Consider the following 17992-nt stretch of genomic DNA (forward strand, 5'->3'; position numbering starts at 1 on the left):
TCTGGTTAGACACCATGTTTCTAAGATTTGTGGGGCCAAGTACAATAACTTCAGTTTTATCTGAATTTAAAAGCAGGAAATTAGAGGTCATCCATGTCTTTATGTCTTCCTGCAGTTTAACTAATTGGTGTGTGTCCTCTGGCTTCATGGATAGATAAAGCTGGGTATCATCTGCGTAACAACGAAATTCCAGTTCAGATCATTTGGTTTTGTTGCGGGAATTTAAGAATGAATTTCGTCCTAATCATCAGGGAATTTACTTTGGTATTTGTTAACGTGAGATGGTTAGTGACGGTGAATAAAATTAAATAATAGCCATTCTGTTTTATCTGACACCGTAGCTCGGTCTTACTTGGACACTGTGCAGATTGGTTTCCGTAGGTCAGGGGGTGGGAATCGTCTCATTTTCAGTCGATCTGTCCATCACACAGCTGCTTCAGTGTACTTGACAAAGAGACTCTGCTGGTCACCCCGCCCGGTTTCGTTGGTTACCGGAGACGCTTTCCGCTGTTAGGCTGTGACTTGTGGCGGCGGTTCAAATCGCTGTTGACGTCTCAGCTGTCCTGGATGTTTTTATCTCTGCAATGCTTGTAGTCTGGGATCATCAGAATAAAGGCTCGAGTGTCTTTATTTATTCTATTCGCCAAAACAAAAATTCGTCTTTTGTCGTCGTCTTTGGAAGCCGGATCAAATCACAAAACTCGATACAAAAATAGTTGACTTTGTAAGAAAACTGTTTGCAAGATGAATTTGGAGTTCAAGAAGAAAAAAGGTTTTCATTTGAAAAATAGCAAAAGGAAGTTAAATGCTCCTGCGCATTTAACTTTACAAAAGTTGAACAAAAGTTATCTGTAGAAAAAAGGAAAAAGTAATTTCTTGTTAGAGCGCACAAACAAGAAAAAAGTTTACACAACACGTGGTTGCAGATACAAAAGTTGAACAAAAGTTATCTGTAGAAAAAAGGAAAAGTAATTTCTTGTTAGAGCGCACAAACAAGAAAAAAGTTTACACAACACATGGTTGCAGACAAATGGTCATAAAAAAATTTGGACGGCTAGGCAATGTCTCGAGACCCAAGAAGAGAGAGGGTAAGAGTAAGGGTGTGTAAGAGAAAAAGAAGAGCAAGAGAGCGATTCCCCGGGGGCGCAGGCTTTTAAAGGGTTAAAAGCTCCACCCCGAGAATTCTGGGTACTGTAGTTTTCTTCATTCCTTTGTCTAGTTTTATAATAAATCAGCATCTGTTATTCTTAAAATTCCCGCTTACAAACCAAGCAAGTCCTGTATTGCAAAACTCCAGTAAACAATGTCCTTAGAACTGTCACACACACAATTATATATGAAAAAAGCACATTGGATAAATTATCTACAATCTATGATCAGAGCACAAAATACCAGATATACAGTAGTGTTCAGAATAATAGTAGTGCTATGTGACTAAAAAGATTAATCCAGGTTTTGCGTATATTTCTTATTGTTACATGGGAAACAAGGTACCAGTAGATTCAGTAGATTTTCACAAATCCAACAAGACCAAGCATTCATGATATGCACACTCTTAAGGCTATGAAATTGGGCTATTGGTTAAAAAAAAGTAGAAAAGAGGGTGCTCACAATAATAGTAGTGTGGCATTCAGTCAGTGAGTTTGTCAATTTTGTGGAACAAACAGGTGTGAATCAGGTGTCCCCTATTTAAGGATGAAGCCCGCACCTGTTGAACATGCTTTTCTCTTTGAAAGCCTGAGGAAAATGGGACGTTCTTGACATTGTTCATAAGAAAAGCGTAGTTTGATTAAAAAGTTGATTGGAGAGGGGAAAACCTATACGCAGGTGCAAAAAATTATAGGCTGTTCATCTACAATGATCTCCAATGCTTTAAAATGGACAAAAAAAACAAAAAACAACAACAACAAAAAAAACAGACGCAAGGAAGAAAACGGAAAACAACCATCTAAATGGATAGAAGAATAACCAGAATGGCAAAGGCTCACCCATTGATCAGCTCCAGGATGATCGAAGACAGTCTGGAGTTACCTGTAAGTGCTGTGACAGTTAGAAGACGCCTGTGTGAAGCTAATTTATTTGCAAGAATCCCCCGCAAAGTCCCTCTGTTAAATAAAAGACATGTGCAGAAGAGGTTACAATCTGCCAAAGAACACATCAACTGGCCTAAAGAGAAATGGAGGAATATTTTGTGGACTGATGAGAGTAAAATTGTTCTTTTTGGGTCCAAGGGCCACAGACAGTTTGTGAGACGACCCCCAAACTCTGAATTCAAGCCACAGTTCACAGTGAAGACAGTGAAGCATGGTGGTGCAAGCATCATGATATGGGCATGTTTCTCCTACTATGGTGTTGGGCCTATATATCACATACCAGGTATCATGGATCAGTTTGGATATGTCAAAATACTTGAAGAGGTCATGTTGCCTTATGCTGAAGAGGACATGCCCTTGAAATGGGTGTTTCAACAAGACAATGACCCCAAGCACACTAGTAAACCAGCAAAGTCTGTGGTATGATTTTACTTGAATCTTGTTGTAATGACATCGTTTTTAGACTTCAGAAAAGTAGGTCTTTCTGGGGTTTGTTTTTTTTAGATGAGAAAGGAGTTGGCAACATCTGGTTTTGGTGCTGATAAGGAGATTCACAGCTCCGTGAGGAATGCACTTTAGAGAATCTTAAATCCTGTTAGTGGTGGGGGTTGATGACAGTTGGCCCTCCTGTGCTATGGTCAGGAAAGCCTCCTTTTGGCAACTTGATATTTCCAAGATCTTGAGCTGTCTGAAGAAATTTTACAACTTTTGCTTAATGCAAACTTAGGAGGTTGTTGAATGCAGGGTCCTCGCTACACTAGTGTTCAAGTCCGATCACCACATCTCTCCACGTATGATCCCCACCTGTGAATTGTTTGCTCCTTATTTCATCAGTATTTAAGTCACACCTGTGTTTATGTCCTTTGCGGGTCCAGTGTTTGTCATTGTCTGCTCAGTGTTAGTTCAGCATTTATGCAGCATTCCATTGTTGATGGTTAATTGCACAGCCTTTCTGAGATCCTGTGTTCACCCACCTCTCTACCTGTTGTAAGCCATCAGTTCCTGACACTGGAAATCTTAACAGGTTGAGTGCAAAGGAAGAACACAAATCTTCAAATCCTATGAAAGTCAGGCAAGGATTACTAGACCACAGCTGGTGTATTGCCTGTGCCCAGTTTCCACAAACACAGGTCTTGTGGTCAACCGTCAGCACCTTCGCAGCCTCTTTCCCAGCTCCTTGAACAAACGGTGTCCTGTGACTCATCTGGAGGATATTCAGATTGCGCTCCGACGTGAAACTAAGTGGAATTTTGGGTGTAAAAGTATGTCTGTGTCTTTAACGGGTGTACAATGAACGCGAGAGGTCATCGATGCATGTAATTGTTAACGGATCATGAGCTCCGCTGTGTGTACGCACTGATGCAATGACTCAAAATTCTTAAAATGAGAATATATGAATAAACAGAATAAAAATCACACACACGTGTGTTTAAAAAAACCTGATGTGTAGAAACTCTGCAGTGATGTTCAGAAGCAGAAATCACATAAAGCAGCTGAGAACTCTGAACTTTAACAGGCTGTTATTTTACAAAGATATTTATTTTAGATGGTTTAATGTAGATGTTTAATGTTCAAGCACAAAACATGACTGAGGAGGAGAAAAAAGAGGAAATGAACTCTATAGTCAGAATAAAAATACAAGCTGCTGATTTTTATTTTTCAAAGTTATTAGTCTGCAGCTCTGCATTTCATTTATTTCAAAGTAAGTTACCTCTTATTATTTTCAAAAATCACGAGTCAAATCAGTCTGCATTGTTCAGTTTTTCCTGCACGTTTGTGTATTTTTTTCCTTCTTTATAAGAGTTTGGTTTTTGTGTTTGTTCTACTAAAAAGTTTTAAAAAACAATAAAAATGTTAACACTTTTCTTTATAGCAGTTCTTTAATTTCAGAAATGGAACAGAAACAACCACAAATAAAAAAGTAGGGACTGTATGTAAAATGAAGATAAAAATAAAAATGTTGTTATATTCCCAGTTTCTCCACTCACAGCCACAGAAGCCAAACATTCTTCCAAAGTTGTGTCTTGGTGGCTTCCCTCACTTGTCTTCTTCCAGCATTTAGTTTTTGAGAGCTGCCTACCTGACACAGATGTACCATAAAGTACCACACTGTTTGTATTTCTGAATGACTGATGTAAATGAAGTTTAAGAAATATTCAGTGAGATGAAAATGTTCATGTATTCATCCTCTGAAATTTCTCAAGAAAACTGGCTGTAAATATTATTAATTAATTCTTCCATTAACAATAAACTGTCCTGTCCCAACCTTTTTTTCTTGGAAAATGCTGCAGGCCTCAAATGTAGGAATGGTTATATATTAACAAAAATTAAATAAAAATAAAGCTGATCTCACAAACATGAAATATGTTGGTTTCATACAGTCTGCAGTTACAGAGATAGAAGACAAAGTAAATGTCAGGATCATTACGTGTCCATCACCACCACATTCTGAAAAACTATGAGACAACAGGCCATGCATTAGTTATGTTTTGTGCCTTTTAGTGACTATTTTTATTTTTTTAAATTTGGATTAAGGCAATAAGTGCCTCCCTGTATTACCACAGATGAACTGTTTCTGTTGCCACATCTTCTGTAATATAACTGCAAAATTTTACCACTAACACAGGAGAGTGGCAGTATTAACTTTTTCATGAAGTGATATGTCACAGCAAAGTAGATGTGATAAATATTTAATCTGAATCTCAGTCCCAGAAAATGTTGAAATGTAATGATTTTTCTATTTCAGCTGCAATTCTTATTTTGGAATATTAAAGTTAAAGTACTTACAAACAAAAGAAGTATGACAGGTTTTTATTAAGTGAAAAAGTCAGAGCAAAGTATATGTGATAAATATTTCATTTGAATCTCACTCACGGGTTAATGTTACTAACATTAATACTAACACTGACACTAACAACACCAATACTAACACTAATACTGATACTAATACTGTGACTAACACTAATACTAACACCAATACTAATACTAAAACTAACACTGATACTAATACTGCTACTAACACTAATACTTAGGGTGTAACGATACATGTATTTGTATTGAACCATTTCAGTACAGGACGTTCGGTTCGGTACAGGGCTGTGCATGGGTGAGTTTGCAATGTGTGTTTACCGTAATTTCTGGACTATCTGAATATTAGCTGCACCCACCAATTTTACAAAGAAAAAAGAAATTGTACATAAATACGCCACACATGTCTATAAGCTGCAGGTCTCCACGTAGTAACACGAGATATTTACACAGAAAGATGTTAGACAGGAAGGTTTTTTACTTTTAAATAAATATGTACACATGAATATTGACGCGCACGTCATCCAGCACGCACATGGTGTACCTGTTCCACATGGAAAACTGAGTAATTTCATAATATTTTTTCTTGAGATTTCATTGCGTGTGCAGCCAGGCTCACAGGGAGCGTGTGGTAAATGAGATGTTACTGAGGCGCTGTGACTTTTTCAACTTGTTGCACCAAAACAGAGAACCGGTGTGGAAGGAGAGAGGGAGAAGACCCCACTCTGCTAACTGATCTGACAGCGCAAAGTGTCACAGAGCAACTTTTCTTCACTAAAACGCACAGGTAAGATTGTATATTTACAGTGTGTGTGTGTGTGTGTGTGTGTGTGTGTGTGTGTGTGTGTGAATTCACACCGCATGAGGAGCACAGCTTTCAGGAAATCGACTGACAGCATCAACTGACATATTTGTTTATTTGAGAACATTTTATTAAATGTATTACTAGGCAGCACTTTGCAATTATTATATTTTCCTGTTTGTATAATGTTACAATAAATTGTTGGTTTAAACAAGCAAATTTAGTTTTTGCATTTTGTTCCTGTACTGTACCGAAAATTAACCGAGCCGTGACCTCAAAACTGAGGTACGTAACGATCTGTGATTTTTGTGTATCATTACACCTCTAATACTAACACTAACACTGATATGAATACAGAATAACAGTAACACTAATACTACGTGTACTGAGAGACTGTGATTTGGTTTGTACCTGGAACACCTTGTTGCTGACTTTAATCTTCCTGTATTTTTCTTCTGTTGGATTCCTGCATATATTGTCAACATACCTGTGGGAGATACAAACGTTAAACACACACACACACACACTGTGCGGCCAGCCTTAGCTGGTGATAACTGTACATTAAGAATTTGACTTACTTGCTTATGATGTCCACAGCAGCCTTCACTTTCTCTCTGTCTTTGTTAAACGTGTGGACCATCATAACAGAAGCCTCAACTGGATCCTCCTCAAACCGCTGACAGCAAAACAACACACAGAGCATCAACAACGTGCCAACGGTCCAACTCTAATGAGCAAGCATGAAGTGCACATTATACTGCAAAACAGGTGTGTGATGATATTGTCTGAGACAAGCCATACCATTAAAATGGCTTCTTTAATGTGTTGTTCCCGCTCACTCTTAGTTAACATGTCTCCGGTTAGTGGACAGGTGAAATACACACCTAACACTGAGAGACTAGGGGGACTGTTCACTGGCACTGGGGAACCCTGGAAAGAACAATCATTCACAAGTCCATTAGAGTGCATACTGTGGACTCAAAAAACAAAAACAAAAAAAAAAAACATGCCCTTTCAGACACAAACGGCTAAAGATCCAGATCAAAGACCCTACAGCAAAAGTGGAGTAAAGGCTGAAGCACATATTGTCCTCATCAAAGAAACACTGACCTGACCACCCCCCCCCCCCATCCCCCAGGGCCAAAGGACACAAGGTCAGTGACGCACCCGCTGTGCTCATGTTCTTATTGCTGATGCCAATCATCTCTATAATGGAAAATGTGAGAAAAAGAAAAAACAAAAGAACAGAAAAGATAATGTGAGAATGATAAAATCCAAATCTATTCAAAGCACACACACACACACACACACACACACACACACACACACACACACACACACACACACACACACACACACACACACACACACACACACACACACACGCGGCGGGATCTGGGTTTGTTTTGCTCATAATCCACTGTTAATTCTACTGTAATCCTGTCGCTTACAAAGTACAAAGTCAATGTATTCCTCAGTTTGAATTTGTTCAAAGTCACATTGAAAAACAGGCCTGGGTCCCCAGAGATGCAGCCCACACAGGGGTCCATCTTGTGAGAGAACCCAAACAAAGCCAACAAGAGGTTCTTATAAAAGACAATGGAGGCGGTACAACGGGTGGGTTTTATTACCACACCTAACCTTATTGGCTTGCGTAGACAGAGGGGAAACCCCACCCCTTGTCTTCAGCCCACAGTTATTTGGTACCCGGTGGAACCTAATTCCTTTGTTTGGACTTTCTGATCAGATAAAACCAGTTCAGACCAGTTGACATGCATACTGAAACAGATAACTGAAGCTCACTGAAAATACAACCATTTAAGCATTGCAAATACCTGATATAGTACAAATAAAATATAATAAATAAACACATACGAGTATATCTAACACCACCTTATTCATGTGGCTATGTATGTGTGTCCACAGTGGAGGCACCGCACTCACTGCCGTGACTTTCCATCTGTGAGCCACCACCTCAATCAAGGGAAAACTGCAGGACACACTCCTTAGATGGCCAACTGACCGCACAAGTCATGTTATTACAAATACTTGTAACAAAGGAGCCATTTTGTCACGCAAACATAAGCATAAAAAAGATGACGCCATTTTCAAGACTCATGAACGATTAAATCAATCATGAATCGCTGCCTTAAGTTTCTCACCTTTGTCATGCTGTCAGCTGTAGTCTGAAAATAAATTTAACACTTAGAAAATGAATAAAACTAAAACTTTTTCTACTTTGTATTTATCAGTGGATTGTAAACCAGCTTTAAAGATGCATACTGCCACCTGCTGTTTTGGAGTGTGTGGAATCATGTTCCGTATAACGTAAAAACATCAAATCCATTTAGTCTCCTGACCTTTTGACACCAAAACACCTGCAGTCATATATTGCAAAAAGAGGCCGTGTGTCACATTGAGGACATCTGTCTGTGTGTGTCACATGTGTTTTGATGCGAAAGGGTCCAAAGGTAATGATGGGTGACAGATTTTGTTTTTTTTTTATTTGCAAATAAAAATGTAAAATCAAGCCAAACACACTTCACAGACCAGGTTCTTGTGATATGTTGGAGTTATTAATTTCAAATCAAATCAATTTTATTTATATAGCACCAAATCACAACAAACAGTTGCCCCAAGGCGCTCCATATTGTAAGGCAAGGCCATACAATAATTATGAAAAACCCCAACAGTCAAAACGACCCCCTATGAGCAAGCACTTGGCCACAGTGGGAAGGAAAAACTCCCTTTTAACAGGAAGAAACCTCCAGCAGAACCAGGCTCAGGGAGGGGCAGTCTTCTGCTGAGACTGGTTGGGGCTGAGGGAAAGAACCAGGAAAAAGACATGCCGAGAAGGGGGGCAGAGATCGATCACTAATGATTAAATGCAGAGTGATGCATACGGAGCAAAAAGAGAAAGAAACAGTGCATCATGGGAACCCCCCCACAGTCTACGTCTAAAGCAACATAACCAAGGGATGGTCCAGGGTCACCCGATCCAGCCCTAACTATAAGCTTTAGCAAAAAGGAAAGTTTTAAGCCTAATCTTAAAAGTAGAGAGGGTGTCTGTCTCCCTGATCTGAATTGGGAGCTGGTTCCACAGGAGAGGAGCCTGAAAGCTGAAGGCTCTGCCTCCCATTCTACTCTTACAAACCCTAGGAACTACAAGTAAGCCCGCAGTCTGAGAGCGAAGCGCTCTATTGGGGTGATATGGTACTACGAGGTCCCTAAGATAAGATGGGACCTGATTATTCAAAACCTTATAAGTAAGAAGAAGAATTTTAAATTCTATTCTAGAATTAACAGGAAGCCAATGAAGAGAGGCCAATATGGGTGAGATATGCTCTCTCCTGCTAGTCCCCGTCAGTACTCTAGCTGCAGCATTCTGAACCAACTGAAGGCTTTTTAGGGAACTTTTAGGACAACCTGATAATAATGAATTACAATAGTCCAGCCTAGAGGAAATAAATGCATGAATTAGTTTTTCAGCATCACTCTGAGACAAGACCTTTCTGATTTTAGAGATATTGCGTAAATGCAAAAAGGCAGTCCTACATATTTGTTTAATATGCGCTTTGAATGACATATCCTGATCAAAAATGACTCCAAGATTTCTCACAGTATTACTAGAGGTCAGGGAAATGCCATCCAGAGTAACGATCTGGTTAGACACCATGCTTCTAAGATTTGTGGGGCCAAGTACAATAACTTCAGTTTTATCTGAGTTTAAAAGCAGGAAATTAGAGGTCATCCATGTCTTTATGTCTGTAAGACAATCCTGCAGTTTAGCTAATTGGTGTGTATCCTCTGGCTTCATGGATAGATAAAGCTGGGTATCATCTGTGTAACAATGAAAATTTAAGCAATACCGTCTAATAATACTGCCTAAGGGAAGCATGTATAAAGTGAATAAAATTGGTCCTAGCACAGAACCTTGTGGAACTCCATAATTAACTTTAGTCTGTGAAGAAGATTCCCCATTTACATGAACAAACTGTAATCTATTAGACAAATATGATTCAAACCACCGCAGCGCAGTGCCCTTAATACCTATGACATGCTCTAATCTCTGTAATAAAATTTTATGGTCAACAGTATCAAAAGCAGCACTGAGGTCCAACAGAACAAGCACAGAGATAAGTCCACTGTCCGAAGCCATAAGAAGATCATTTGTAACCTTCACTAATGCTGTTTCTGTACTATGATGAATTCTAAAACCTGACTGAAACTCTTCAAATAGACCATTCCTCTGCAGGTGATCAGTTAGCTGTTTTACAACTACCCTCTCAAGAATCTTTGAGAGAAAAGGAAGGTTGGAGATTGGCCTATAATTAGCTAAGATAGCTGGGTCAAGTGATGGCTTTTTAAGTAATGGTTTAATTACTGCCACCTTAAAAGCCGGTGGTACATAACCAACTAACAAAGATAGATTGATCATATTTAAGATTGAAGCATTAAATAATGGTAGGACTTCCTTGAGCAGCCTGGCAGGAATGGGGTCTAATAAACATGTTGATGGTTTGGATGAAGTAACTAATGAAAATAACTCAGACAGAACAATCGGAGAGAAAGAGTCTAACCAAATACCGGCATCACTGAAAGCAGCCAAAGATAACGATACATCTTTGGGATGGTTCTGAGTAATTTTTTCTCTAATAGTCAAAATTTTGTTAGCAAAGAAAGTCATGAAGTCATTACTAGTTAAAGTCAGCATCCAGCAGGTGACAGACACGCGTACAGGATATTACACAAGCTAAACAACGCTGCTTTTTCAACTGATCTGGTGCATCAAAGTTCACCAAATTTTTAATTAGTGGTCATTATAGGCCATTTTATTGCATACGTACCTCATCTGTAGCTGCTCTTTGTTTTGCAGCAGCTTCTGCCTCCAGTTCTCTTTTCACTAAAAGAAAATGCACAAATACACACAATCACACATTTTTGTAGAAACCTATGGCCCCAACATGCTAACAGATAAAGAACATTCAAGTGGGAAACTCTGACCAAGTCAAGTCTAGAAGCATTAACCACATCACAGAACTGCCCTGGATGACAACCACCCACTCAGACAACTGGTCCATCCCCACCACTCAAAAGTAACCACTAATGGTATCCAGGTGAAATGTGGGTGTGTCTGTGGCCTCATCCACCCACAGGGGTCCACAGCAATTATTTTGCAACACTGCATTTATATTTAAAATAATTACTTGGAGTAGAGCCACTGCTCCTTTGAACAAAAGGAGCCATATGAGGTGGTTCAGGCATCTGGTGAGGATGCTCCCTGGTCATCTCCCTAGGGAGGTCTTCTAGGTGCATCCAACTAGGAGGAGGGCCTGGTGAAGACCCAGGACACACTGGAGGGATTACATTCATTAGCTGGGTTGGGAAAGCTTCGGAAGAGTTAGAGGACTTGGCCAAAGAAAGGGAAGTATGGGATGTGCTGTGTGGTCTACTGCCACCATGACTGGGACTGAAATAAGCAACAGAAAATTAATGAATGAATGTGTGAACATTGAAAGATTTTTTTTTGTTGTTTTATTTGTTGGTCAGCTTTGTTCTCAACAAAATTAGGGTTGAATATCAGGGCATGTTGTTAATTCTGGTCTGGTTATCTGAGACTTGTAAATATTCTGGTCAGCAGAGTTAAGATTTTTTTTAAACAAAAAGCAAAAATGAGCCATTTGTTATCTACTGCATATGGGTAGAGAGTGACTACAGGTCACTGCCGATGAGGGAGGGGTTTGATCCTGCTCAGGATCAATAAATGGAACAGTTATGACCATTCTGAATGCTTGGTCTCCTAAGTTATGCTCAAAGAAGGTCATCATATCACTGGATCCTATTGCATATGTTAACCTGTATCATGACAACTAAGTAGGGCTGCAACAAACGATTATTTGGATCATCGATTAATCTGATGGGGTTTCGACACGATTAATCGATTAATCGGATTAGCAGGGAATTTTTTTAAAATGTGCCAGGGAAACAATTTTTCTCTCCTTCCATCACTTTATTTAACAACAGAACATTATTTGAAAACTTAAAATACTTGAAAATCAACAAATTGTCAAATGTCCCTTGGCTGTTGAAATATAAAATAATAAAGAATAAAACAGTTTATAATAAAGAACAAAAATAATTATTTCAAATGGCATTGCTTTATCAAAGGGCTGAGTTGCCATAAAACAACATTGAAACATATAAATGTTATAAAATATATGGTGAAAAAAGAGGTATTTTATTGCTGCAAATGAGCAATTAGCATAACCAGTTAACCATAAAACCTAAATCAAAAACTGTAGCCGACTCATTATATGTGCTCTCTCTCTCTCTCTCTCTCTCTCTCAGCAAACTTTGGAAACATGAAGGCTTTCAACTGTAAAATAAAGCCTATAAATGAATTTCTGGAGCTCGTTTTATGTGAAGACGGAGTTTTTTTTTCCCGCTGCAGCACTGCTCGGCTCTCTGTCTGCGGGGGTGGGGGTGGGGGTGGGGGTGGGGGTGGGGGGGGGTGGTGGTGGTGGAGGAAGCAGCCACTTGTGCGAGAATTTGAATGTTTTAAACCAAAAAAAACAAAAAACAAAAAAAAAAAAAGCCACTTGTCCAGTCAGCTATTACTTGTCTGATCACATTTTACACTTGTCCCGGACAATCGGACAGGTGTTAATGTCGATGGTTGGACTTTGACAACATTAATAAAAAACTGTTGGTGCTGCTACTGTTTTCTTTCTCTCTCACTCTGCCCCTCACCTCACTGCTCTGGGAGACGCACAGACAGCCTGAGCCTGACTAGACCATCAGGCTTCATATCACTGCCTGACTTGTCATGCTGAGACGTTACGACTGCTTAAACAAAAATAAAGATTTGTTAAGAGCAGGAGCATCGGCGGTGGGTACAAGTTGTTGTACCATGGTGCGGACAGGAAGAGAAATGGTGTTGGGGTCATTTTAAAGGAAGAGTATCTTAAAAGTGTGCTGGAGGTTAAGCGAGTGTCTGACAGGGTGATGAGTGTGAAGTTGGAAATTGAAGGGGTGATGATGAATATCATCAGTGCATATGCCCCACAGGTTGGTTGTGAGATGAAGGAGAAAGAAGATTTCTGGAGTGTGTTAGATGAGGTGGTGGAGAGTGTGTCCAAGCATGAAAGAGTGGTGATAGGAGCAGACTTCAATGGGCATGTTGGTGAAGGGAACAGAGGTGATGAGGAAGTAATGGGAAGATATGGTATCAAGGATAGGAATGGGGAAGGACAGATGGTAGTTGATTTTGCAAAAAGGATGGAAATGGCTGTGGTGAATACCTACTTTAAGAAAAGGGAGGAGCACAGGGTAACATATAAGAGTGGAGGAAGGTGCACACAGGTGGACTACATTCTTTATAGGAGATGCAAGCTAAAAGAAATCACAGACTGTAAGGTGGTAGCAGGAGAGAGTGTCACTAGACAGCACAGGATGGTTGTTTGTAGGATGACTTTAGAGGTAAAGAAGAAGAAGAAGAGAGTGAGAGCTCAACAAAGGATCAGATGGTGGAAGCTGAAGGAGGAAGACTCTTGTGTGAAATTTAGCGAGCAGGTGAGAGAAGCACTAGTCGGAGGGGAAGCAATTTTGGACAATTGGAAGAGTACTGCAGATGTGGGGAGGGAGACAGCTAGGGACAGTACTGGGTATGACATCTGGACAGTGGAAGGAAGACAAGGAGACTTGGTGGTGGAATGAAGAGGTCCAAGAAAGCATAAGGAGAAAGAGGTTGGCGAAAAAGTTTTGGGATAGTCGGAGAGATGAAGAAAGTAGACAGGAGTACAAGGAGATGCGGCGTAAGGCGAGAAGAGAAGTGGCAAAAGCAAAGGAAAAGGCATATTGCGAGCTGTACAAGAAGTTGAATAGTAAGGAAGGAGAAAAGGACTTGTACCGATTGGCCAGACAAAGGGACAGAGCTGGAAAGGATGTGCAGCAGGTTAGAGTGGTAAAAGATGCACATGGTAATGTGCTGACAAGTGAGGAGTGTGTGCTGAGAAGGTGGAGGGAATATTTTGAAGAGCTGATGAATAAAGAAAATGAGCGAGAGAAAAGGCTGGATGATGTGGTGAGAGTAAATCAGGAAGTAAAAGAGATTAGTAAGGAAGAAGTGAGGGCTGCTATAAAGAGGATGAAGAGTGGAAAGGCAGTTGGTCCAGATAACATTCCAATGGAGGCATGGAAATGTCTAGGAGAGATGGCAGTAGAGTTTCTAACCAGATTGTTTAATAAAATCTTGGAAAGTGAGAGGATGCCTGAGGAGTGGAGACAAAGTGTGCTGGTTCCTATTTTCAAGAACAAGGGTGATGTGCAGAGCTGCAGTAACTACAGAGGCATAAAGCTGATCAGCCACAGCATGAAGTTATGGGAAAGAGTAGTAGAAGCTAGGCTTAGAAAACAGGTGAAGATCTGTGAGCAGCAATATGGTTTCATGCCGAGAACGAGCACTACAGATGCAATGTTTGCTCTGAGAATACTGTTGGAAAAGTACAGAGAAGGACAGAAAGAGTTGCATTGTGTGTTTGTGGACTTAGAAAAAGCTTATGATAGGGTGCCAAGAGAAGAGTTGTGGCATTGTATGAGGAAGTCTGGAGTGGCAGAGAAGTATGTTAGGGTAGTACAGGACATGTACAAGAATAGTGTGACAGCGGTGAGATGCGCAGTCGGAATGACAGACTCATTCAAGGTGGAGGTGGGATTACACCAAGGATCAGCTCTGAGTCCTTTCTTGTTTGCAGTGGTGATAGACAGGTTGATGGATGAGATCAGACAGGAGTCCCCATGGACTATGATGTTTGCAGATGACATTGTGATGTGTAGTGAGAGTAGAGAGCAAGTTGAGTCTAGTCTGGAGAAGTGGAGATATGCTTTGGAGAGAAGGGGAATGAAAGTCAGTAGAAGCAAGACTGAGTACATGTGTGTGAATGAGAGGGAGCCCAGTGGAATAGTGCAGTTGCAAGGAGTAGAACAGCCAATGACAATGGAGAAGCATACAAGGTGGCCAATCAGATTGCAGGAAGAGCAGGCGGCTGCTCCCGCCCCTGTGAATGGACTCACTCCTCGGCGCCTGGACTTCTCTCCGCTCTTCTACTGATACAAGGTTGGAATCGTTTCTTTTATCTTAATTAACTGTGCTTTACTTTTGTTAATCTTTAAAGTCAGTCATTTATAGAGCAGTTTTCTGAAGAAAAATCATTGGAAATGTTTTTTTTGTTGTTGTTACCTCAAAGTTTCTGATTACTGTTAAAAAAGTTTAGAACACTTGTAATTAAAACAGGTAAATAAATCAATAAATGGTTCTTTAGTGATTTGTGACCGAAGAATATCAGCAAGAGTGAAGGGGAAAGTTTACAAAACAGTAGTGAGACCAGTTATGTTGTATGGTTTAGAGACAGTGGCACTAACAAAAAGACAGGAGGCAGAGCTGGAGGTGGCAGAGCTGAAGATGTTGAGATTCTCTTTGGGAGTGACAAGAATGGACAAGATTAGGAATGAACAAATGTCTGTATAGTATAAATAAATGCAATTACCATATCGGCGACGGGACTCCTGTTGCAGCGGCTACCACACACTCACTCGCCTCAATTTGGATAACGGACTGTTTCAAGTTTAGTGCACATAAACAATGTCAAATGTATACGTGTTGTCTTAATTCTGATGTGTGCCATTATTACGGTAAACAAGTAATAATTGTGGATAAATTGCTGTTTGTCTGTGGAAATGTGAGTGTGGACGTAATCTCGTTGTTGTTGCACTTGTAATGACAATGACAATAAATCTCATCCATCCATCCTTATTTTCTACAGTATAAGTCACAGGACCAAACTAGCTATAAAAAAACAAAAAACAAAAAAAAAAAACTATAACTTCTACTCTGGGAAAATACAGTAATTTGAATAGAAGAATAAAAACATGAAATGTTTTGGGTTCATAGTGTTTGCAAAGAAGCAGTCAGTCTGCTCTGTGTACGTCTGACCATGTCAGAAACTAAGCAGAGTGGGTCCTGGTCAGTACTTGGATGAGAGACCTCTTCAGAAGACCAGTCACCACATATGTTTCTCCACGTCAAACTGGTGTTGCATCACAAAGAGCATCCGACATTAAACTTGTCCCAAGTCCAAATGTAGGATTTCATGTCTGCTACCTACAACGCGTGTGGAATGTCTCAAACCTAAATCTACTTCTAGGGATCTTATATATGCTACTCTGGAACCACCCCTAAACCCAAACAGTTCTAATGTCAATCCCACTGAGGCTCATAGACTGGGTTTCATTAACATAAGATCAGTGTCTTCAAAATCACTGTTGATCAATGATCTAATTATTGATCATCAATCAATCAATTTTTTTATATAGCGCCAAATCACAACAAACAGTTGCCCCAAGGTGCTTTATATTGTAAGGCAAGGCCATACAATAATTATGTAAAACCCCAACGGTCAAAACGGCTACAGTGGGAAGGAAAAACTCCCTTTTAACTCCCTTTTATCACTTAGATATGATTGGGTTATGTGAAACCTGGCTTAAACCTACAGCTGTCCTCCCCTTAAATGAGGCCTGCCCACCAGCATATACATTTAGTCGTGTCTCTTATGATGCGAAACAAGGCGGGGGTGTTGCTCTTATTTATAAATTTAGGTTTAGCTCATTAGCTGTTGGGGGTTACAAATATCACTCGTTAAGCATCTGATTCTCCGCTCTGCTCAGGATATTACACATTGCCAAGGTCAGAAGAATAAAAATCAGTCGTATTACTTTGTCACTGTATATTAGGCTTCCTGACCCATATTGTGTTTCTTAGATGAATTTGGTGCGTTCATCTCTAATTTGTCAACTAGTGCAGATAACATTCTGATCATTGGTGACTTTAACGTTCATATAAATAAGCCTTCTGATCCACTCTGCAAATCATTTATTTAAATTGTGGATGCATTATGATGTCGGCAATGCATTCGGGATTCGGCGCACATTAGTGTAAATACCCTGGATCTGGTTCTCGCACGTGGTATCGCTGTCACGAATATTGACATCATGCCTCTTACGTCAGTGGTCTCTGATCACTCAAGTTTACAGTTTCGCTGCCATGTTTAGTGGAACAACAACCTTATATATCATTACGGCGATGCATCAACTCCTCAACTAAGACTGAACTCTAAGCTAGGCTGCCTGATGTCTTAGCTTCACATTTGACAAATACCCAGTCAGTAGACAGAACTCTGTGTTATCATGTTTTCCGAGTGTCCGCTGCATAGAGTGTGGCAGGAAAAACCGAAGACGCTTTCTTGCCAGGTGCAAGAAGGATTTGAACGTTTAAACAAAGAAAAAAAAAAAAAAAAAAATGCCACTTGTCCGGTTGGACAACGATTTAGAGCTATTACTTGTCCGATCACATTTTACACTTGTCCCGGACAATGGGACAACCGTTAATGTTGATGGTCGTTGGTGCTGATAATGTTCTTTCTTTTTCTTTTTCTCTCCCTCTCTGCCCCTCACCTTGCTGCTCTGGGAGACGCGCAGACAGCCTGAGCCTCCCGTGCCATGCGAGGTTCCGACTTGCAAGTGTTGCAGTTAACAAACGTCTTTGCGTTGTTTAACGTAAAGTGCTCCCACACTTTTAAAGTCTTAACTTTCTTTCGTCTACTTGCATCTGCCATATTCTAATTGTGTAGTTCTACGAAACAGCGTCTGATCTGCTCTGTGCACTGGTCGCCGTTATTAGTGGCCAGCAGCTTCTGGCGCCATAATCGCTCGACACAACACATCGATGACGCAACGTGTTGCCAACGCCTGTTGTAATCCATTTTTATCGATTCGTTGTTGCAGCCTTAGTAACCTTGGTTCAATGATTATCTTCGTGACCTCAAGCATAAAGCAAGAGGTCTAGAACGGAAATGGCGTCGTTCAAAATTAGAAGTATTTCACCTTGCGTGGCGTGATGCTACCTTAGACTATAAGCATGCATTATTGGCTACAAAGTGGACTTACTACTCTGATTTGATCAACAAAAACAAAGTTCTTGTTTGACACGGTGGCAACACTTATCCATGGACAACCACCTGTAGTTCTCTCTCCTTTTACAGCACAAAATTTCCTGGATTACTTTAAGAAAATAGAAGACATTAGGTTAAACATATCCCAGCATGCCGTAACCCAGCCACTACACCCTGCTCCTGAGGTGTTACCTAGATTTACAGAATTTGATAGTATGTCACTAGGCATGCTGACGAAACTCGTAATGTCAACAAAAAACACAACCTGTTTATTTGATCCTATA

The 17992-nt window shown here is 40.2% G+C and overlaps 1 protein-coding gene across 1 annotated transcript in view; it reads right to left on the reverse strand.

Moving 5' to 3' along the window:
• ubxn6 (UBX domain protein 6) overlaps nt 1-17992 on the reverse strand; it is a 70272-nt gene that overhangs the window by 45879 nt on the left and 6401 nt on the right. Inside the window, exons 2-5 of the mRNA XM_034180759.1 lie at nt 10551-10606; nt 6505-6633; nt 6282-6379; nt 6115-6190 (exon numbers count right to left, since the gene is read on the reverse strand). Coding sequence (XP_034036650.1) covers nt 6115-6190; nt 6282-6379; nt 6505-6555 — 225 coding nt within the window. The 5' untranslated portion in view covers nt 6556-6633; nt 10551-10606. The remainder of the gene's footprint in view (nt 1-6114; nt 6191-6281; nt 6380-6504; nt 6634-10550; nt 10607-17992) is intronic.

This window comes from Thalassophryne amazonica, chromosome 10 (assembly GCF_902500255.1).
Source record: "Thalassophryne amazonica chromosome 10, fThaAma1.1, whole genome shotgun sequence".
In the NCBI taxonomy this organism is placed as follows: domain Eukaryota; kingdom Metazoa; phylum Chordata; class Actinopteri; order Batrachoidiformes; family Batrachoididae; genus Thalassophryne; species Thalassophryne amazonica.